The 22,273-nt window shown below is 43.5% G+C and overlaps 1 protein-coding gene across 5 annotated transcripts in view; it reads left to right on the top strand.

Annotated features, from left to right (window-relative positions):
- The window catches only part of rims2a (regulating synaptic membrane exocytosis 2a), a 155,511-nt gene that overhangs the window by 69,092 nt on the left and 64,146 nt on the right, over positions 1-22,273 (top strand). For 4 of the 5 annotated variants that reach the window (XM_080895930.1, XM_080895923.1, XM_080895924.1 and 1 more), the window contains 5 exons: positions 8,613-9,559; positions 16,713-16,924; positions 18,200-18,319; positions 19,763-19,862; positions 19,989-20,112. In XM_080895930.1, the coding sequence (XP_080752056.1) occupies positions 8,613-9,559; positions 16,713-16,924; positions 18,200-18,319; positions 19,763-19,862; positions 19,989-20,112 (1,503 nt within the window). Of the gene's footprint in view, positions 1-8,612; positions 9,560-16,712; positions 16,925-18,199; positions 18,320-19,762; positions 19,863-19,988; positions 20,113-22,273 lie in introns of those variants that run through there. The other variant, XM_080895926.1, reaches the window with a different exon arrangement.

Here is a 22,273-nt window from a genome sequence, read left to right on the forward strand (position 1 = left end):
TCTAACGGGCTGTGCAGTGCAGAAGATATATCAGCCATGCTCTGTATAAACATAGCATGAACACACAAGGCACCGCTTGGTCTATGTGCTGACAGGAGGATGGAGTCTGTGTTGTTGGAGCCAATTAGTGAAAACATTCACCGATGTACAGACACTGTCAGCTGCGCTGATAGATGTGGGGCTGCTCGACTTCTCTGTCTGCCTGCTACACACAAAACTTTCCACAGAGCAGGGAGATGAAATGAGGGGGAGGCTGCAGTCTGCTTCTGTGAATGAAACTGGGCTTTTAGGCTTTGTGCATGTGCCTGATTATTTACTAACCTTTATTAAAAACAGAAAAGCTGATAAATTATAAGTGTATAGTGAGTTGATCAGCGTAGAGGTTTATAAAATAACATTTGCAGGATTAATATTTAATAGTGTTATGCTCTTGTGTATGTTCCTCTGTTTGCCAGATTGCAATCACATGGTGTTGTAACCTTCAAAGACATGCATGTTTGGTAACTTTGGTGGATTTAAAAGTTGAGCCTGTTTTACCATGTTAGCCCAGTGAGAGACTGCCATAATGTCCAGACTGTACCCTGCCTTTCGCCAAATGCCAGATGAGATAGACTCCAGCCCTCCTTGTGAGTCTGGCTGGATAAGCAGTTAAGTTAATGGATGGATGGGTGTTAGCCAGATTACAATTGGATAGCATTCAGTCTTTACACTCAGACACTCAGGCAAACAGTTTACCAAGTTACCAACACAAATGCTCATGTATCAGATAAATATCTTGGAATCACTGCAGTCGCCTGATTTGACACAGGAAATGGCTGCTGTATGCATTTTACACCTTTTTAAAATTTGGTCAAATCACATTTAAACTCCAAGACACTTCCTCCCATCCTAGTTGCAAGACTTTAAGGGTGCATCAAAGAGCTTGAAACATGCAACGTTAGAAAGAGAGGATTTGTGAGTTTCACATGGTTGCTGTGACTCCAGACATGCAAAAGTATGGGGCGTGCCTGACTATCATATGGACAAAAGCCATGCATCCAGAGGGGGACACATTGAGCTCCTGTGAACATTGTAAGTTTTGTATGTAAAACTTATATATTTACCCATGTAGTATAAATTTCACCACAAGCTCCATAGCCTTTTGAAATTGGATGCTTCCTTTTGATAAACCCAGTGTTTATGGGGTGTATTTGTGAAAATAAATATTAAGAAATTCAGTCACAACAACAGTTGCCTCAAGCCACTTTCTATTGTAAAAAAAGGGCCCGACAACAATACAGGGAAAACCTCAGCAATCAGATGGCCCCTTTTAGCAAGCACTTGGCAACAGTGGGAGGGAAAAACTCCCTTTAAACGGGAAGAAACCTCCAGCAGAACCAGGGTCAGGGAGGGGCGGCCATCTGCTGCGACCAGTTGGGGCAAAGGGGAGAAAGACGGGACTAGAGGCACACTGTGGAAGAGAGCCAGAGATTAATAATAAGTAATGATTAAATGCAGAGGGGTGTATAAACACACAGAGAGTGAAAAGAGGTGAGTAAATCACTGCTACTTTATGGAGCACAGTTAACTATAATCTCCTCACTACTTACTCATTGTACTTACCAGACAGAAGATCAGACACCAAAACAAAACTGGCTCATCTATAAGAATCATCGCTTTTTACATATTATGGAAAGAAAATAGATTTGGTGGAAAAGCTTTTGGGGTTTCTAAGGCTTTATTTCCATGGCAGCTCATAATCCAGTTCTCAAGTACTTTCTCTCCTCTTAGTTACCCGTCCAGCTTTCATCATTTTACATCACTCACAGGCCATCTTGAAGCAATAGAAGCAGATGTACCTGAAGAGTGGTAGCATCAAGTGTGAGGTGTTATGGAGAGCTGGTGAGCTGGAGTGAAAATATAGAACAAAATCTCCTTGGTGTACTTGAAGACTGAAGTGGGAGCACCACTTAAGAGCACCACAGAGGATATTATTCCAACACAGACATGCACTATTTTGACTTCTTCGTCTTCTTGAAGTATGTGGAATTAAACTAATTTTCAACAAGGGAAATGTAAAGATGCTTACAGTGTATAGTTTTTACGAGTCCATTCAATGCATTCAGAGTCCTGCTCGAGCTCACTGTGTGATCACAGATGGTCTCAGGCCATCTACTTACTTCCCAGAGAGGCAGAAAGCAGATCCGCAGCACACTCTATTTAAAACCACTGCAGATTTATAAAACACTTCCACTATTCCTTTACCATGTCAGCAACCCATCTCCCGCCTGCCCTCCCTGACTCCCTGCTCCCGTCAGGCAGCTGTCACCGGAACTATAACAAAAACCATGTAGTAGCGTGTCTTTGGTCCAAACTCAGAGCCCACCGCACAGGAGGGCGGAGGTGAGGACGGAGGAAAACTGAATGGAGAAGACAGATGCAAAAAGTACTATGGCAGAAGAGTGACCTTAGCAACACCCAGATACAGTCAGTCTTAATACACCCAGCCGCACACATGCACAGAGTAGACTTATCGTCCAAATCTCCCTCTCTGCCCCCTCTCACGCTCGCTCTCTGTGTAGATTTGATTTGATGCCTGAAAATCCGCCCAGTGGATAAAAAAAGAAAAATGCATAAGCCATGTCATTTGTTCAGTTTGGTCATATAATTGCAGGCTGAATGAGATAAGGTGAGGCCTCCTCATTGTCCTTGGTCATAGACATTAGCTAGTAATCAGGCCCAGGACTGTAAATCCTTTCCGAGACAGAGGACAGAGTGGCCGCTGGGTTGGACGGCATCGCCGTCGGCTCACTTTCAGCCGGCTCACTTTCAGCCACCCAGAAGCTTCTGCAGCAGGACTGTAAACGTGTGTCATCTGTGCTCATCCGGCAGTGTGGCAGGTTGCTTTAGATGCAGCAGACCGTAGGAATCAAAGCAGGTCATCCGGGTGGTACGCCCTCATTTGGGATATTGGGAAATTCAGCTGAACTGTCCGGTTTACTTCGGTGGTTTCAGCTGGTTTAATTGTACGACAGGATCGGACATGCTGCTGCGTCTCAGATTCACGGCTACCAACTGAGTCAGTCCTGGAAGGCAGAGTGATGCTGCATCTTTAAATGGATCATTAGAGGTGTTTTTCCTCTTCTTGCCTCCTCTCCTCTGATTGCTCTCACTCGAAACGCACATGCACACTCAGCTTATTTTCATTTTTCCCCCTGCTTTTTTTCCCTCTTTTTTTTCTACTCAGTCGAGACAGTTCCAGGTTGTTTTGCTGTCATTAGCGGGCCAGATTTGTTCTAAGAGAGGAGGGCTTCTGCAGCGCCGCTCATGTGTTCTCATTTGACTGCTCTCCATTATACGTGAAGTAGAGGTGGCACCATTCCCGCGGGGGCAGCGTTGCATTTTCACCTTGATTGCTTTTGGCTTTCTTATTTAACATGTTTCTTCAGCAGAAGCAGGAGCAAACGGAAGCTGTGTCACACCGAAAAGCACTGCTCCATGACTGAATCATCTGCTGTGGGTAGATAGAAAACCACAAGTTTTTGTATTAGAGGAGAGTGAATCTGGGAAACAACAAGGCTCCGGTAGTAGGGTGGATCGGACTGGGTGCGCGCTGGGATTGTGTGCAGAATGTGTTTGCGTGGAGCTGCCAGGCAGAGATTTGAACTGAGCTACATCCCAGGATTCAACAGTGACTTTCAGTAAGGCTGGCTATATCTCTGGATTTAGACTGTTATGAGCAGTTTGGATAAAGCATGTGTGAAAATGTTTTTTGTTTTGTTTTTTCAAACGGTTTAGCTTTAAAGGTTATTTAGCAGTGAAGGCATTTTTCCATGGAACTGTATGAACATTTAAATTTCCCCTATGTTATTACAGCAGATGTAATCCAGTCCTTTTACTTTTTCTTTTCTTTTTCTTTTTCTTTTTTTTTTTACAGTAGAACAGTGGACTTGTGGCTGACTTTTTTCTTGGGTGAGGGTACTTGTCATAGTAGCAACTCCATCATTGCAGTTTCTTTTGCACATTAGTGCCTGTGTGTCAGTGCGTACATGTGTCTGGGTGCCTACGCATGCAGCTGAATCCTGCGACATCTGTGAAGGGTTCATCACTCACTGAAAGCTTCCTTATTGACTCTGTGTTATTGATTTTCGTGCCAGTGGCATTTCTTCGGTTTTAAAAGGGAAGTAAATTCTCAGCACAATTATATCCAGGGAAGAAAATCCTTGCTCAGTGGAAATACTGTGGAAATAACCTCAATAATAAATTTTTTTATTTTCTTTGCTGATAAAAAAACAACAACAAAACACTTATTAAAGTAGCTATGAGAGGACATGATCTCTCATTATTTAAGTCGACAATAGTGTATAATTTGGACAGCATACTGGCTGTGTGTGTGTGTGTGTGTGTGTGTGTGTGTGTGTGCTTAGCCTCTTAATGTGATGATGATGTTGTAGATTTATCATAAATTCACATCAAATGTTTATGATTTATATCCATCATACAGAGTATAGGGGTGTAGGGAAAATTACACACACACACACACACACACACAGGGAGTGACACAGTTAGACGATTTAGTCCATTTACAGCCTGGGAACTGAGCTCTGTCTGTGGATGCTTTTGACAGAGAGAGAATAGGGCAGTGTCCTCTCATTACGCCCTGCAGTGAATCAGGGAATTTCACCAGTTGTTTTTTGTGTGTTGCTTTGTAGAAAATAACATCACATAAAGGTTTTTATCATGACGAGCATGTCAGGTCACTTTTAATCTTTTTGTGGGTCGCACTTTTTAATCTTTCGGTGCCATAGTGTAATCCCATGATTTTTTGGGGGGGGATTTTTTTTTGAGCCCTGGATTTGATACATTATGCTGCTTTTGATAAGGACAGTGTACTTGAAAAAGATGATTAACTGGAATTACCTCTAGAGCACTGCAGGCGTACAAGGCTGTCCTGGCAGCAGTAATAACGCGACATCAAAGGGATGTCAGAAACCTTCTATATTTTAGTTGAAAAGCTCCGGCACCACCTTGCATGAATCGAATCTTATTGCCATCTCCGTCCTTGTCTGTAGCTCCACGATAGAGCAGAGGATTTCTATAGTTAGCTCAGCATAGGACAACAGCAGTAACAAAGGCTGCTGTTATTCCCACAGCAGGAGCGTATAGAAGCCCTGGCCTCTATTCCCATAACATAGCACGCACAAAGTGCACGTGCCTCCCTGTTGTTGGCCCGTTAGGTCGATTCACTGCTCATCAATCTGCTCTGGCATCACGCAAACGCGGATGAATCTTGCGCTATAAGGGGACGTGATAGGAGGCCGTGCGTGACTCAATCATTGCCGCAGCCAGACTTCTGTGCAACTTGGCAAGCATCATAATCCCACGGTGTCACATCCTGCCTCTTCATGCTCGAGCCTGACAAACATGATGCTTTAATGCGGCGCGCATACCAGATGCAATGTCCGACTGCAGGACACGGTTACTGTAATTTGGCATCTGCGTACTTTTGCTCCACCTAATTCCACATTCCTTGTCGATACCTCTTCTCCCATTTTGCCCCTCCTTTCTTCATCTCTGTCTGAGTCACTGAGGATGGAATACAAATCCAAGATCAGCAGAGTGTGTCATGCCAGCACTCAGGTGTATGCAGAGAGAGGCTGTCGAAGCAGCAGAGAATATTGCACAGTGCAAAACATAGCCCTGCGTCACCACTCTGTTGTGTATATATTGAAGGTTGCTTAAGCACAAACAGCAGCAGCAGCAGAGTCATGATGCGGACGCTGATAGAGTGCAACGGGCTTACTGGCTTGCTTGCGAGCACAGACATTTCTGTGTTTGGAAAGGAGGGACATACAAGGCTAAACGGGAGCAGAGGATTGTGATGCTTGTGTCAAGTTGTGTTAGACCTCGTCAAAGAGCTGTTTGTTAATGTATGTTGTGCGAACTGTGTGCAGCTGCTATGAGTATGTGTGTGTGTTTTCTGGGTGTAGCGTTTTAAGACAGTCTCGGAGAGGACATTGGCCTGAAGCCCCAAAGAGATCCTGAGAGCATTCCTTAAGCAGTCGACTCAAAAAACACACACGCGGTCACAAACACACACCTCAGTGATTACAGAGTGGCTATAAAGAGAGATTTCTCACAAACACACACTCCCCCGCCTTCCTCAGCTCCATGTCACGCCGCCTTTCCCCCCTAATTTCTGCTGCTGCTTCACTTTGAATTTGTGAATGAAGTGCAGCTCGGTTAGTGTCCAGAAAACAGCTCATGAATAATGTACCAACCCTCGTGTGTTTTTCCTCCATCTTTGAATCATGATACTGGTGATAGAAGGTATTTGTTTTGATGTGAAACAGAAAGAAGTCACTCCTGTGAGCTGGCAGCATCACAGAGACTCGAGCGGCCAGTTTTTCTTCCTCTAGGTCGTTCTTATTTGGCGAAGGTATGTGATCAGTGCCTGCTTTGCAACAGTGGCCCTGAGAGGTTTGGTTTTTTTTTCTAATTTCTGTTGTGTTTTATTGTTTTTCTCAAGTTGAGTGTGTTTGACCTCTGTACATGTACGTGTCTGACCACCGTACATGCTTGTCTGTTTGGCTGTTAGTCAGCAAGATAATGCAAACACTGCTATTTCAAGATTCTCGGTGGAGAGGAGAGGCAAAGGAAGTACCAATTAAGTTTTAGTGTGGCTCCAGATCATTTTCTTACCAACCTACCAGCTCTCAGAGTAAAAAAGTCTGTGTTTGTTAAGTTTTTAAGTGTTTGTGATTTTTTTAAAAATGCAGACAGTTATTAAAGATGGCATTAACATCTTTTGTGTCTCAGAAACGGAGAACATCTCAGTCTCAGCAGCTTTCACCAGCTATAATGCTTCCTTTACGTCTAGTGTAAAGACCAAAAATCACAGGCAGATTGCAAACTTGCCACGTACACACACCCACACACAACCCTGAAATGGATGCATGGAGTATTTATTCTTTTTGCTGCAAAAACAACACTGACATCCTCACCTTATAATGTCGTTATGAACAGCTAACTGTTGCCTAAGCATCATTAATGGCATAACATTAGCATTCATGGGCAGTCATGTTTGTATGCTGCATGTAAATATGTTAAAATGCTCTTTTTGACCTGTTCTTGTTATTTTGTCCCTTTTGCAATTAAGTAAAATTTGCTTTTTATGTGCCAGCGTTGCTGGGAAGCACATTTTGTGCTGCACTATTGCTCAGCTTCTGCCCCTCTCTAAGAGCCCATATTTAACTGTACAGCAGTTCATGAACTGTACGCAACGCTCGTTCATCATGCTGTCTCTCCCCAGAGCTAGCACTTTAGTGAGATTATTCAGTGTACAACATAGAAATTCAAACACGGGGACCACAAAAAGCATCTTTGCCCACACGTCCCTCACCGCAATGCTTATATCTTTTGTACTGCACATCCATTTTAGCTTTGACTAACCTGAACAGTCTGTGATCCAATAGGGAAGGGCCAGCCTTCCTTCAGTGAATCAGCCAATCACATGTGAGGAGTCCTTACCTTGGCTGGTGAGCAAAGCTGGCAGCGGTGATTTATGAGTCCTTTTGAAATTTATGGAAAGTTGTCACGTACAAAATTAAGGGGATGCTTCACAGAGCTTTTTCCTCACCAAAATGTCATTATTACTTTGGAGGAAAAGTGGGAGAAATGTAGGAGAAAAGTGGCTTATGAATAATTGATTCTGAACAAAAGAATAAATGCATTAATGCACAGTTAGCCCCCTCCATCCTTTTCATCCACTTCCTGGATGGTTTCCTTCCAACCAGACAACAATAAAACGATTGACGCCTAATTTTTAGAAATATGAAGCTGCTGATCGTAATCAGGGCGTACTTTCTAACATTTCAACATTTCCAGCTTTTAATTGTGTTCTTTTTTTATCAATACCAGAACACAGAGATATTTTTATTGTCTGCCTACAACCCCTTCATGTGCATTGTAATGTGCACAAAAACACAGCCGGTGGATCACTGAATCATTTACCAGTGCACTACTCTCAGCACACATTTAGCACATGTGTTGAGAACACATATTGTAAAATGACTTGAATTGTATATTTTGTGTCCTCTTGCTTCTTGGACTGAGAGGAAGAACTGGTGCTACATCCTGCTGTTTAGTTTAGTCTTCTCTGTGTGTGTGTGTGTGTGTGTGCGTGTGCGTGCGTGTGCGTGTGGTGTGCGTGTGTGAGCGTGTGTGTGCGTGTGCGTGCGTGCGTGTGTGTGTGTGTGTGTGCGTGTGTGTGTGTGCGTGCGTGCGTGCGTGCGTGCGTGCGTGTGCGTGCGTGCGTGTGTGTGTGTGTGTGTGTGTGTGTGGTGTGCGTGTGTGTGCGTGTGTGTGCGTGTGCGTGCGTGCGTGCGTGTGTGTGCGTGTGCGTGCGTGCGTGCGTGCGTGTGTGTGTGTGTGTGTGTGACAGAAACAGTGCAGGCTATCATTACCTTTTCACAAGGACTGGGACCTGTGCAGTGCAGACCAAAGTAAAGTGAAGCTACAGGATGCAAACACCTTTCAGCCCAAAAAGACATCATATAATTAGAACGAGAGAAAATCTTGTCTACAGTTGACCGGCTAATAATTTCTTTTGTTCCTCTCCTTCTGATCTGCAGGAAACGAAGCCCGTCTGCATCCAGGGATCCAAACCAAAAATACGACCAAAGGGAGGGGGGCGACCACTCACAGTATGCCCCGACGGACGGCGGCATGCCTAGATCACCGTCTGACTATGGGGAGGGGGACCCTCGGCGGGCTCCGCGGGGCCCACACATGTACTCAGATATGGATGCAGCGCGAATGGGCTATCGGGACCGTCGAGGTCCCGGTCGCTGGCACTCACAGGAATACCCACTCGACCAGGAGCTAGATGGACCGCCCAGTGAGTATGACCTCCAGCGGCAGCGCCAGGAAGAGTTCCAGGCACGCTATCGCAGCGATCCCAACCTGGCACGCTACCCTGTTAAGCCGCAGCCCTACGAGGAGCAGATGAGGATGCACGCTGAAGTGGGCCGGCTAAGGCACGAACGTCGCCACAGCGACGTCTCCCTGGCCTACACGGAGCAAGATGAGCCCAGCCCCATCCGGCTGTCGCGTCAGCTTCTCACTGAGCGCCGGCCGCCTATGGTGGGACAGCGCTCCTACTCCGTTGACCGGTCCTCACCAGGGCCAATGGGTCCTGGCCTCGGAGGCCACAGAGGAAACCACAGCCCCCCAACGCCACACCGTAGTCCCGTTCTGGGTGACCGGTCGGGGGACCTGCGAAGAGGAGACCTGGGGGTAGGTGGGGATATGATGAGGAGGCCGCAGCACCACTTGGACCCCAGTTCAGCTGTCCGCAAGACCAAGAGGGAGAAAATGGAGAGCATGTTGAGGAACGACTCTCTTAGCTCAGACCAGTCGGAGTCGGTGCGCCCGCCACCCCCCAAACCCCACAAAACCAAAAAGGGAGGGAAGATGAGGCAGGTGTCACTGAGCAGCTCGGAGGAGGAGCTGGCCACCACGCCGGAGTACACCAGCTGTGAGGATGTGGAGATAGAGAGTGAGTCAGTTAGTGAAAAAGGTAGGAGCCAGCACACCACGAGCCTCACTGTCTGCTCTCTCTCTGTTTCTTGTTCTCTGTATCAAAAGGTTTTTACAGCATACAAATACACACATATTAGTGCTGTTATTGTGAAGTCTTAAAGCCGTTCTGCTTTACTGTTATTGAGCAGTCACTGAACTGTAATTCAATCATTGCTGCTGTCTTCAAGTGATGTTGATTATGCAGATGTATATATTGTATAACTTTCAGATTCCCCAGTCTGCAGTGTGTACATGTGCTCTGTGTGTGTGTGTCTGTTTATAAATGTATTTTTTATCTTTAAGGCTCATCATTTTCACTCTGAAAAATCTTTAAAGATGTTTCTGTTTATACAGATTTTTCAATAAAGATAACATTCTCATAAAACATTAAACAATCTAAATGCAGAAAATTTCTTCTTAAAATGCTCCATAACCAGAAATAAGTGCTCTTAGGTTTTGTATTATTTTTTTTTTTTTTGGGGGGGGGGGGGGGGGGGGGGGGGTTGAACATCTTAAAAGTGGCTGTCTTTACTGCCATTTCATTCATCTTCAAACAAGAAAACAACCCAGCCATTGCACACGTGCAATAAAAGCCTATAAAAACTGAAAATGATGAGCCCTATTTCTGTGCGGAGAACTGCGGTGTTTTCTGTTTGTCGTTAATGAATCTCCTCTAACAGCTCTTGGTGCCTTCGAGGAGGAGGCCTGTGGGCTCACAGGCCAGCCAGACATGCTTCAGTGTGGATGGGTGGTTTATGTGTGCGTGCGGCTGTGAGTTGGAAACTGACGTAGCACCGCTGATCTTAAGGCTCTCTGCTTTCGCTGCTGTTACGGCACTATTTGCCAGGTCCTGCCACAGCTGTTTGACAGTGTTCTTTAATGGACAGTGTTACATAATGGACAGGCAGGAGGAGAAAGCGAGATGTTTTGGGAGTTGTGGCTGTAAACCGAAACAAAGGGAGCTGACTTTAGAATATAGAAATGTGTTCCTGCAGCAAATTGTATCTGCGCTGTTAGCATTGACAATACCTTGCTGGTATTGCGAAGGAGTTCAGTTTAGCAAAAAAAGAAAAGAAAAATAGCTCTGCTGGTTTTTATTTATTTACTTATTTCTTAAATCAAGGACTGCTTAAACTTTAAAATAATAATGTGGATCCCTTACTGAAGTGGTTTTCTTACCGTCTGTTGTGACTGATATGTTTGCATCTCACATTTCTTCAAGTATATATATATATTAAAAAAACAACATCCCACCAAGCAAGCACACACTGACTGAGAGAAATGCCACTTTGCATAGAATCAACATCAGAGGCAGTCGTCAGCTTCTCCCTGCTCCTCCTGGTTGACAGTTGTTGTAATTGCGAATTGATTTTTTTCTTTTTTCTTTTTTCTTTAACTTTTCCTGGGATGTAAAACCAGGAAAGAGGGAGGAGGAGGAGTGTTAGGGGTTAGACTATAGAAAGGACAAAAGTACAGTGGCACAGCTCGCCTTTGTCGCTGAATGGTAGATGAAATGTTTAATGCAGAGGAGAGCAGTGGAATTTGGTTGGCCTGCTCTGTTATGTAACTGTTCTCCACTCTAAGGCGAGCAGCTGAGCACCCGGCACTACATTATTGATGTGGGAGTTTCCAGATTTACAGGTAGCCGTGGAGCAAAAATAGGGAGAAGGCAGGTTGTTTAGAGGGTCAGAGTTTCTGTTGTTTCTGTGTGCGTCTGTCTGCCTGCCTCCTCCGCGGGTCACGCTGCGTAGGAGAAAAAAACATAGGGAAGAGTTGAACTGTTGACCTGGATAAGTATAGCTTCCTATGCTAGGTACAGAACATACTCAGACAGCTGATTATGTGGAGCTTTATTTAGTTTTAATTGGCAGTTTCATTAATTATTTTCATCTATGACATAACTAAGGCTGCCGTGATTCGGTGCATGCAGGGAGTCTGATAAATGGGTCAGCAAATTGTACTGAACCATTTATTTTAAAACAGTGTGTACGTGTTTGCGTAGTAAGTTTAATTATGCAATAATTAGAAAGTGCATTCAAAGCTAACGCCACCCCCGATGTGCACATGTGACCCTCAAATATTTTTCAGCTGGGTCAGATCAAGCAGGTGTTTTTAATGCTCCTAAAAAAGGAGCGAGAGAAGAAATATTCCTTCTTGCTTTGTTTAAAAAAAAAAAAGAAGCATAAAGAAGGACTTTGATTATTTACCACAGTGAAAAAAGTGAAAAGTGAAAAAAAAAATAGCATCAGAAATCTGCCAACAATACGAAGAGCAGTGGTTTCGATTGCACGTGAGACAAACGAGGGCGGAAAGCAACTTTTTTTGCCATATGTTCCCGTCAGCATCTTGGGGGTTTGTGCATTCAGCTTGACTGGACAACGAGATGGGTGTGTAACAGCAGGCTAAGTAGCGAGCATCCCACACTCTCCAGTTTCTGGTACCTAGAAGGGGGAGAGGAGGAATCTGTAAAGAAGGAGGATGAGGGGGGCTGGGGGTTGAAGGGGACGAGTTAGACTGGAAGAGAAAGGGTGTGCCAACTGTAATGGGCCTGGCTTGTGTCTGTGAACGTAGGAGACTGATTTATTGCGATGGTCCTCTCCCTGTGTTTTCCTCTTTATTGATTCCCCTGACATGCAGTCTCATAATAGTGCCCAGCACACAGAAAAGGAGAGGATGGCTGGCTAACTGCAGCAGACAGGTGGACATTGTGTAGTGACAACCTAAGTTACATCCTCATTAATGGCTTTTGGGATCAGGTTTTGCAGCTCGGTAACCCTACTGGGTTTGTAGTGTTTGGCCTCATGCTAGATCTGAGAAAGATTGTCTTATTAATCCATCCTTTCTCTACCTGAAAGGCATTGTTTTTGGGCATATTAAAGAGGGTTAGTTTAGGGTTAGTTTATTAGAATAGATACTGATTAATATTTTGAGCTTACCAGTAGCTTAACATGATACTGTTTCACCTTTGTAGCATGGTGGCTATGTTTAAACATAGACATTGTTTCGACCTGCCTCTTTTCTGCTCTCACCTCTTGAATTGTAGTAAAAACAGCATCAATAATTAATGATCCAATTAATAGTTTACACTGGTTTTTATTGAGCCGTCAAAGTGATGGAGAGCCTGCTGGTGGTGAACTCCGCCACTGCCTGCGCGCTGCCTTCGACCTGAATCAGCACTTTGCGGGGCCTCGGAGTCGGAGCGAAACGGCAGGGCCGGGCGCAGACTGCTGATACTCACAATTTATGGCCGTGATGAGTTTCCTGCTTGCTGAAAAATCAGACAGTGCCTTAAAGGGGGAATGGTGCCCATTTGTGGCATGCCGCTGTTAATAAAGCTTCAGGGAAAGTAAGGAGAGAAGGCTGGGTGTGTCTCGGTGCTCACTCAAATTCTTTTTCTAAAACATTAAGAGTGGGCTGGGGAGGGGCCTGAAGATGGAGGCGTGCCACAGGAAGAAGAACACACATAGGTGGAGGTTGAACTGTAAATGATGGAAGCTTGAGATGAGCCACATAGTGTCTATATTCATTCAGTCTATAGCTCCACATCAAACACACTACACTCTCATTGGAGAGCAAAGTGTGCTCTGGTGTTACGCTGCTGACAGAAGAGCAGCTGAAAGGCAAAGGAGGTAATTACTATTGTCAGCTGTTGGCGAGAGGGCCACGGAGGCCAAAGCCTATCTGGGGACATCCATAATAGTTTATCACAGCACATTACTACATACACTAAGTAGTTGCAGTGCTTCTTTAGAATGATGGATGGATAGTAATACAAAGGGTGTTGTTTGGCCTAAACTGACCTTGCAGCTTGGTCACAACAAAATTGCAAGTTGGAAAATGTTATTGAAGATCTTTTTCTTTTTACTATATTAAAGGGGGAATATTATGATCTTATTTCTTCTCATCATTTCTTCTTGGACTCTTCCAGTGTAGCTTTGTATGATTCACAGTCCAAACTAATCCTTATTTGTCATATACTGGACTAGATTGTGCTCTTTCTGAAACAAATCATTTAAGTTCCTTCACCTTTAAGTGAATTTTCTTCTGATTCACAAAAAGAATAATAAATAAAAAGTCTTCTCCCACTGATATCATATAGAACCAAGAGTACAAAAAAAAAAAAAAAATCAGTGTTTACAGCAGTTTGACACTTGAGATTTTGGCTAATATTGATTACTTATACATACTGACACTACACTGACTTTGTTATTTGAAACTTGATTTGCAACCAAGATAAAATATGGATAAGACAGGACATAAGATACATTGTGTTTTAATATTGAAAAATATTGAAAAAGAAAGCTAGGAAGTTAAAAATTAATTTGAAGCCAGAAACAGACCTTCTGTTTAAGAGCCACAGTTCTGCAGGCATGTCTCTTTACGAGAAGCAGATTTTCTTTTAAAGGTTAGAGCCTGAGAGATTTATCAGTGAGCCAGTATTATCGGCCGATAGTAGTTATTTGCTAAGTGGCATTGGCGTTTATGCCAATAAATGAAAATTTAAAAAGTAAAAAAAAAAGGGAGAAACACCTTCAGTGATGTTATAAGTACCAGAGCGCACTCTGCAACTTTCCAGTTGGCCACCTATGTTTGGAAACACAACAGCCAGCTGATCTGAGCAGAGTCAGGCAGAGCCTGTATGAGTGCATAAACAACTGGAGATAGCAAATGTTATGGAAGGCTGTTTATCCTTTGTGTGTCTTAATGGGAAAACCTTTTTTATTTCCGATCCATCGGAATATTAAATTTCAAAATCTCCAAATAATTCTGTACATATCTGTTAAGAAAGTACTGAACCCCATATTACCCCAGTGCAATGAGGGATTATTTAAGACATTTCTGGCTATGTGTATTCACAGTGACCCTGCAAACAACGTCTTCCATGCAGGTTCTTTTTTGTCCTGTGCTGAAAATTCTTTCTCTTTACCCCTGTCCAGTCCAGCCTCCCACCACCTCCTCAGCCTCCACATCTAGCAGCATATGCAGTCTATTTTTATGCCTTTCCATCAGCGTTCCCTGATTTCCCTGAGATTGAATCCTGAGCCAGATAATACTTGAAGGAAGCCTGTCCTCTATAGATCCATTAGGTTCTACAGCTCTGTGCAGGGGAAGTGAAGTGTGGCGAATGTGATGTATGTGGCCCATGGGTTAAACAAGTCGAGTGTTTTCAGATGACCTCACTTGTGACTGCAGCCCTGAGGTCCGCTATTGACTTTGTACATCTGTGCAAACACACAAGTCTACAACAGCATGTTTGCTGCCAAGAACACGTTGTGTGTCTGTATTATTTAAATGGCCCATTCTTCGGTAAATGTTTTAATAAGAGCAACTTTATTTCCCCTTTGTAAAATGAATTGGCATCATAGCTGAATATCATTTAAATGAATTATGCATTGTAATGGGATGCTAAAATGATCTTACTGACTGAAGTCCTGGACAGAGAAGAGCAGGATTTGACTCTTAACTTGTGCCTGTCTTCACCTCCACACTGCTCTCCCCTGAGAATCTCAGCACTACCTTTGGATTCAATATTTTTTGCTCTTTTTAATTAGCTTTAAATGTTAAGCTTCTTAATCAAATTGAAAGTGCTCATCTCACTGCTCTGTACATCCACACTGGAGAACAGGACAAACCCTGCAGAATCACAAAGTTGCTTCTGGAGATAGATGGATAGTTTTGATCGGTTCACATTTGTCTTATTAGAAGTCTTCCCTTTATAACTGATTATTGTCCTGAAGGCACGACAAGAGTAGAGAAATGCCCCAGAATCCTTCATCCTGCGATCGTAGCCACTTGCCTGGCTTTCTCAAGGCCATGTATCCGTCGATGCTACAGCAGAAGTTGTAATCAGAGCCTCATCTTTAAAAGCTCTCCCCGGTGCACTTTAGATCGAGGTCAGTTAAGGTTGTGTGGCATTGCAATCTGAATCCCCAGTTAAACACATTAGAGGTCTGCCCTGCTCCCTACTATAGATGCAGCTTCTTTAGAATAAGATAGCAGTGTGCTGACTTTGTTTCAACAAAACAGAATCTGGCCCGAATGTTTCTGAAGATTGCGGTCTGAAAAAAATCAGAGGAATGTAACGTGGAACGTGTTTTGATTGAAAGCAAAGTTTGCCTTAACTATATCTGAAGAAATGAAGAAAGGTCTATTTCTTCACCTGCTCAGGAGGGGCAGCTAATCTGAGGAAGGCTGACTAAAAGGGAGGAGGATGGGAACTAAAAATTCTTGTGTGATATGTTTCATGAACTGAGGGGACAAAGCCGGATTATTTTGAACTGTGAATCATGCAGAACTACCTATTAGCCAAAGTATTGTAAAGAAAACAAAACTTCGCTCTGTGGCCTATATGTTATCTTAATGAGGCTCTTTTCTCTTTATAATCATACTAAACATATTTATTTATTTCAAATGGGCCGTTTATCCTTGCCCCGCCCACTCCTTGTCTATTTGTCTGTTTATCAGAGGTTCCTAATGTGCTGTTGGAACACATGTAATACCTTTAAAGGATTTGAAGCTTCAGATTGTGCTTTTGACTTCAGCCATGGCTTGCGTCTTGTTTAGTTTTCTTAACTGTGCAGTGCTAAACTCAATCCATCTGCGTCTTTTCCTTCTCTGCAGGGATTTTAGGAGCGGTTATCTCTCTTGCTGAATTATGGGAGCATGTGAGCACTCGTGTGTTTGCGTGTGTGTGTGTGTGTGTGTGTTGGAATGTGAATGACTGGATGTCTTATTTCGAGTTCTCTGTGTGGGTGTGTGCGCGCGTTAATGTCTGTACTTTGTGGCGTCCTCACTTGTCCCTCTCGATGTCCTCTCTCGTGTGTATATGCCCTCCCTCCCACCTTACAGGAGATTTGGATGGCCATTGGTGGGACCATGCGTCATGGCATAGCAGTGAGGCTTCCCCACTGTCTTTGGTGAGACATGTGGAGCCCTGCGTTGACCCTCCCTCCCTACCACCCGCCCCCTTAAGCCCACCTCTCTCTCTCACTCTCTCTCTCCTTCCCTCTCTTTCTGTCTCTCTCTCTTCTCTCCCCCGTCCCCTGTCCTCCCGGAGTCTTTTTGTCATTTCATGTTTCCTTTGTTTTATTTACACCTTTGCATGTTGTTTTTTCTGTTTTTTCTTTCTGTTTTTTATCCCACACCTGTAGGGGACAGTCAAAGGGGAAAAAGAAAAACTATTGAGCAGGCATTTATGTCCGAGGCGACACACACCTTATCTGAGAGGCAAAAGAAAATGGTGCGCTTTGGGGGACACTCATTTGAAGAGGACTTGGCATGGTGTGAACCGCAGGTTAAAGACTCGGGAGTTGATACGTGCAGTAGCACTACGCTAAACGAGGAGCATAGCCATAGTGAGAAGGTACTGAGACAATCTAGCCTGCTTTTTTTTTTCTTTTTTTTTGTTATGATTATTATTTATGACCTTACCCATCCAGTCTTTGTTTGCTCTCTGTCACCAAGTGTAAATAGGTGAGATGTCTGTTTTATGGATTTTATTTAACGTTGTATAAATTGATTTCTCTTGCGATTTTTAAAAAAATTGATTTATTGTTTTTGGTTCGGTTACTTTTGGCTCCACCTCGGTGTTGCCTTAAAAATAAAAGTCATTTGGGGACACCCTCTTTGCTTGCTACTTGTACTTGCTGTATTGCTCCCCAAATAGAAACTACACCTCTTTACAGTAGCTGTAAAAGACTTGGGCATTGACACACAACCTCTCTGTTTGTCATGGCACTCAGGAATGTGGGTCTCTCCTAGTTGCATGCTCGTTTTTTTTCCTCCGTATGTTGTGTTCTTGCTCTGCAGCGGTCCTGTTTAGTGTAGTAGGAACACCCTTACTCGGGCCCGTCCCCTCTCACTCTGCTGCCCTACCCCACAGCACCCAGTCCAGACAGATCCTGTCCCCTCTGCCCAATTTTCCACTCACTTCTATAGAAAAAAAAGACACAAACACACACACAAACAGGGAAGATTGGATTAGTTTTGCACCAAAAAAACATTTGTTTTTCTTTTTTCCCTTCCACTGCTGCATCTGTGATATCACCCTGTGTCTCATAGCTTTATTCTGTGCTGTCTGTTTTTCATCCTTTTTGATCTCTAATGTGGCACCCTAGGATCTACTTCATCTGTATCACGTCTACCCCCCTCCCTCTTTTTTTTTTCACTATCTGCTTTTCCCCTCACTACTCCACTTGATGGTGGTCGTGTGTTTGTGTGTAGCAAAGCACCAGAGTCACACTCTGGTCTTCCTGCTCCCGTTTGAAGAGCTGGTTTTAGGAGGAGTGTTGAGGCTGCTTGCTTTACTCTGCATGGGGCGCTGCATGAAGCTTAACTCCACCCTCACACCAGCAGGTTCACACAAACTCTGTGAGACAGTAAATGAGCTGTGTGTTACTTGGAGAAATTTCAGATTTTCCTTTGAACGCTTTTGGCCTAACAGATAAAACTGCATCACCTGGAGTTTAAATTACTGAGCTATCCAAGTTTGTGTGAACATTCTTCCCCCAAGTGAACAAATAAAGTGCTCCCTTCACGCCCTCCTTTCACTGTTTTGTTGTCTGCTTTGGTCTGAAGTGATCGAACTAAAATGGATGACTTGTTAAACAAAAGGTGTGTTGTTGCTCTGACCTTGTAGCACCCAGTGACGTGGCAGCCGTCCAAAGATGGGGATCGCCTAATAGGGCGCATTTTGCTCAACAAGCGCATGAAAGATGGAAGTGTGCCTCGAGACTCAGGTGCTCTGCTCGGTCTGAAGGTGAGCTTGCAGCCTGTGTGGGCGTCATTTGCACTGCACACACTCATGTTGAACTGCCATTAGAATATCCTGTTAAAATATGCATATTTAGCACAGTGACTTTAACATTTTACCCAGTAGGGTTCAGTCAAAAGGATCAGTGTTAGATGTGGCATTTAGGTGGAAGGTTAAAAATTTTGTGCCTTTTTTTTTAGGTTTCTTCACAGCTTTCTGTTGTTACATCATACAGTAGTACGAGTCACTATTAATAGCCATTATATTCCTGATGAATATTAATAAGTGTTGTTTGATACTGGGCTCTCTAATCTTCTGAACTCATTCATACTGAGCTACTTCAGTGAACAGAATTCAGCTGCTCGGAGGAAACAAGTCGGAGCAGAACCTCCCAGTATTGTCCCTGCAGTTATTCCCTGTTTGTGCATTATACAGTACCATCACGTTCTAATGTAAATTTACATTCTTTGCTCTCTGTGTGTCTTTTTCTCATAGTTTTAGTGCTGCCTGCTTCTTATTGATCAAATTCTTTATTGATTGCTAAGTCAGTTTCCCTTTCAGTGTCTCCATCTATTCAAAAAGCATATACTTATTTTTATATAGATAGTAGTTTTGTTTTATCCTTCACTGTTGTGTAATTCTGTCGGTGGTGCGTACCCTTAAAAAAATAAGAGAGCGGCCGAATGTCCACAGGAGCATGGCAGCAGCCGCTGGAGAAAGAAGCGAGAGCGGCAAGATGGGGAAAAAAATCATTACTGATTAAATGAGCCTCCTGAAATGGCATGTTTGTGTCTGCTCAGTGCTTCTGTGCATTTCTGTCCGCTCAGCAGCAGCCACCCAGCTCCACAATCCAGCCAGTCAGTCCATCAGTCAGGTTGCCAGCCTCGCCCTCACTGCCCATCTCTTTCTCTCTCTTATGCTCTCTTCATCTGCAAGCCTCCCTCTCTCTATCTCCTGCCTGTTACATAAAGCCATTTCATTTAGCAGACTTCCCTAAGCTCCTTTGTATGTTGGCATTCAGCTGCCATTAAGAGGGGATTTTTATTTGTATGATGCCAGTGTAAGCCGAGGAGAGTGGAGTACAGCAGCTCAGGACTGTACAGTACAGCTCTAGCCCACGGCCTTGCACTGTTACAGAACCACGGTACAGCACCGGAGTTTTTCCACGGGGAACAAAGCACAGTCCTGGACAGTTTCTGAAAAGATTTAGACTTTTAACACTGACCTTCTCCCTTCCAGTGTATTTCTTGTGGTTTCAAACCTCACAGGCAAAAACTGAAGCCATAACATCAACAGAATGCTTTGAGAAAATAAGTCCATGTTTTTCTATGAGCTGCAGGGCTTGCATGCTAATGCGCTGCATTAAATCTACAGTTATTATGACATAGCTCGACTTTTGTTTCACAAATGCATTTTAGTACCAGCGCAGTCACCTCTCTGTTTCTACAGGTGGTGGGAGGCAAGATGACAGAATCTGGTAGACTTTGTGCTTTCATCACTAAAGTGAGGAAAGGAAGTCTAGCAGACACTGTTGGACACCTAAGACCAGGTATTGAAAAACACATGCACACATTTATGAAGAAATTAAACTGGCAAAATTCAGCTGTGACGACAGTGTGAGCAGAAAGGATTAAGATCTTCCACGTGATGCTGAGCATCTCTGGTGTTTTTGCAGGAGATCAGGTGCTGGAGTGGAACGGGAAGCTTTTACAAGGAGCCACATTTAAAGAAGTTTACAATATCATACTAGAATCCAAGCCGGAGCCGCAGGTGGAGCTGGTGGTCTCGCGGCCTATAGGGTAAGATCTCGCAACCAGTGTCACACATGCAGACACACATTGTTCTTCACAACACAACTTTGGTGATTTTGGTGTTAATAAGCAACAGGATGCTCTCGCTCACACTAACCAAGGTGTTAGGCATGGGTGAGAATTTGCGCTGCAATTGTGTTACTTTTCCATGCAACACAATAAGCATACTGAAGCAGACGAGTTCACTAGATGTGTTAAAATTGTGATTTGAAAATGTAATTTTTAATTAAGCGAAGCCAGGACTAGGATCTGTCAAGGGCATCGACCTTTTTCCCACTATATGCTGGGATAGTTTGTGACCCCCAGAAAAGGAATTGTGTGTTTAATGATAAAACTAAATATGGTGCAGGACGATAATTCAGACCAAGGAGAGGCACTATAAGAAAAAAACTCTTTTTTTGATACATACCGGTACTCAGAACAGGGTGAGGTCTCAGTGATGGGAGAAGCAATTATCTGGTTCAGGGGTGTCAAACATATGGCCTGGGGGCCAAAGACTCCCTTCCAGCCCACTGGATGGCCTTGGTAAATGTGAAGGAAGGAATAGATTCTGTGCTTCAATGGTCATGGTCATTCACACTACACCAAAAGGTACCAAGTAATAAATAAACAAAAAATATCCTGAACCTTTCCCTATCTCCAGTACAAGTTTCTGTGTTTTATAGTGGGTCCAAAGTTAAAAAAAAAATCAATTTCCTTCAGCAACATTTCTTTATCATGTGGAAAAATGAAGATTTACTGTTGAAGTTCTTTTTTCTTCTATTAAGATGTCTAAACATTTCCATGTGTGGCTAAACTTCTTCACGCTGACAGAAGGGGAGTTTTTACTGGTCTGGCCCGCTTAAGTTCAAACTGGGCTGTATGTGGCTCACGATGTAAAATGAGTTTGACGTCCCTGCTCTAGATGAATCCTGACATCTCAGATCAAGAGTGGGATTCATCTAGAGAGGGGCTGCTTTATTACACATACCTCCACTGCATATACCTGGAATCTGTGTCTAACAGCCAGTCAGATGAGAAGCAGAGTATAACTTCTGCTCCTGTTGTGCTGTGTGTGGAAATGCATGCTTCAAGTATTTCTTTAAAAACAAAGGATAGAATGGGACACACAGACAGCTCTGAGACACACAATTCACATTTATAGATGGATTTTGACAGACATTTCAGTATTTTATGAAACAGACGTGATATGAAAAATATTTGGAGTGATGTTGGAGAGCTCTGTATGTGTGGCTGAGGACACACAAACAGACTTTGCAGTACTCTCTGCAGTTATTATTATGGGAAAATCTGTGTGAAATGTAAAGCATAAAGTTTAGGTTATATTAAATCTATATTAAGTGTATAAACAAACCTACTTGTATGAGCATTCATTCTCCCGCTTTGACCAATGCAGAATTTACAGGACTCTGTAGGATATGTTGTTACTCTAATCTTAGTGACTCATATACCGGTAGTTTCATTTAAATACTTTCAGTATTTTGTCTTCCTAAACTCCTAAATGCAAAATACCAGCTACAACAATAAAAGACTTGTCCCTGCTTCACTCTCACGTTGGTGCAAACCATGCATAAATCTGGACTTTAGCATTAGTCAGTATTTCAAAGAATCACACTTTAGATTGTACCAACATCTCTTACCTATTTGATTTGATTTCGCTGTAAAACTATTACAGTGCCAAGATCTGTAGGTTTGTGCCACATAGCTGCCTCTGTGACTCAGAATAGCTTCATATTTTTGGAATGTGGAGACTGAATCTGAAGGGAACATAGCTCAGAATGTGTTTGCGAAGGAGCTGTGCCGAGCTGTTTATTCAGCATCTGTTCCTCCCTCCCTCTGGCTCCGGCTCTGCCATTTCTGGCCTCATAAGGCACCAAAGAATGCCGGCCGGCAAAAAACTTGAAAGCCCGTCACATTGTTTATCCTCTACACTCCGATTGCTTTTGAAAGACAGAGGCACCTTTGCTTTGTCGATTCCTAGGTCTGACCTGCTTTGTGCCATTGAGGGGGCCGTTGGGTGAATGAAGACTAATGTGGTGCTTACGGTCATTAAAGCGCAGTGCATTTGGTATTAGCTTAAATTGATCCGCTCCATCCCCCTCCTTCTCTCCTGCTTCTCACACTCTTTCACTTTCTTTTTTGCTTTTTT

The sequence above is a fragment of the Rhamphochromis sp. 'chilingali' genome, assembly GCF_963969265.1.
Source record: "Rhamphochromis sp. 'chilingali' genome assembly, chromosome: 11".
NCBI classification, from domain to species: Eukaryota; Metazoa; Chordata; class Actinopteri; order Cichliformes; family Cichlidae; genus Rhamphochromis; species Rhamphochromis sp. 'chilingali'.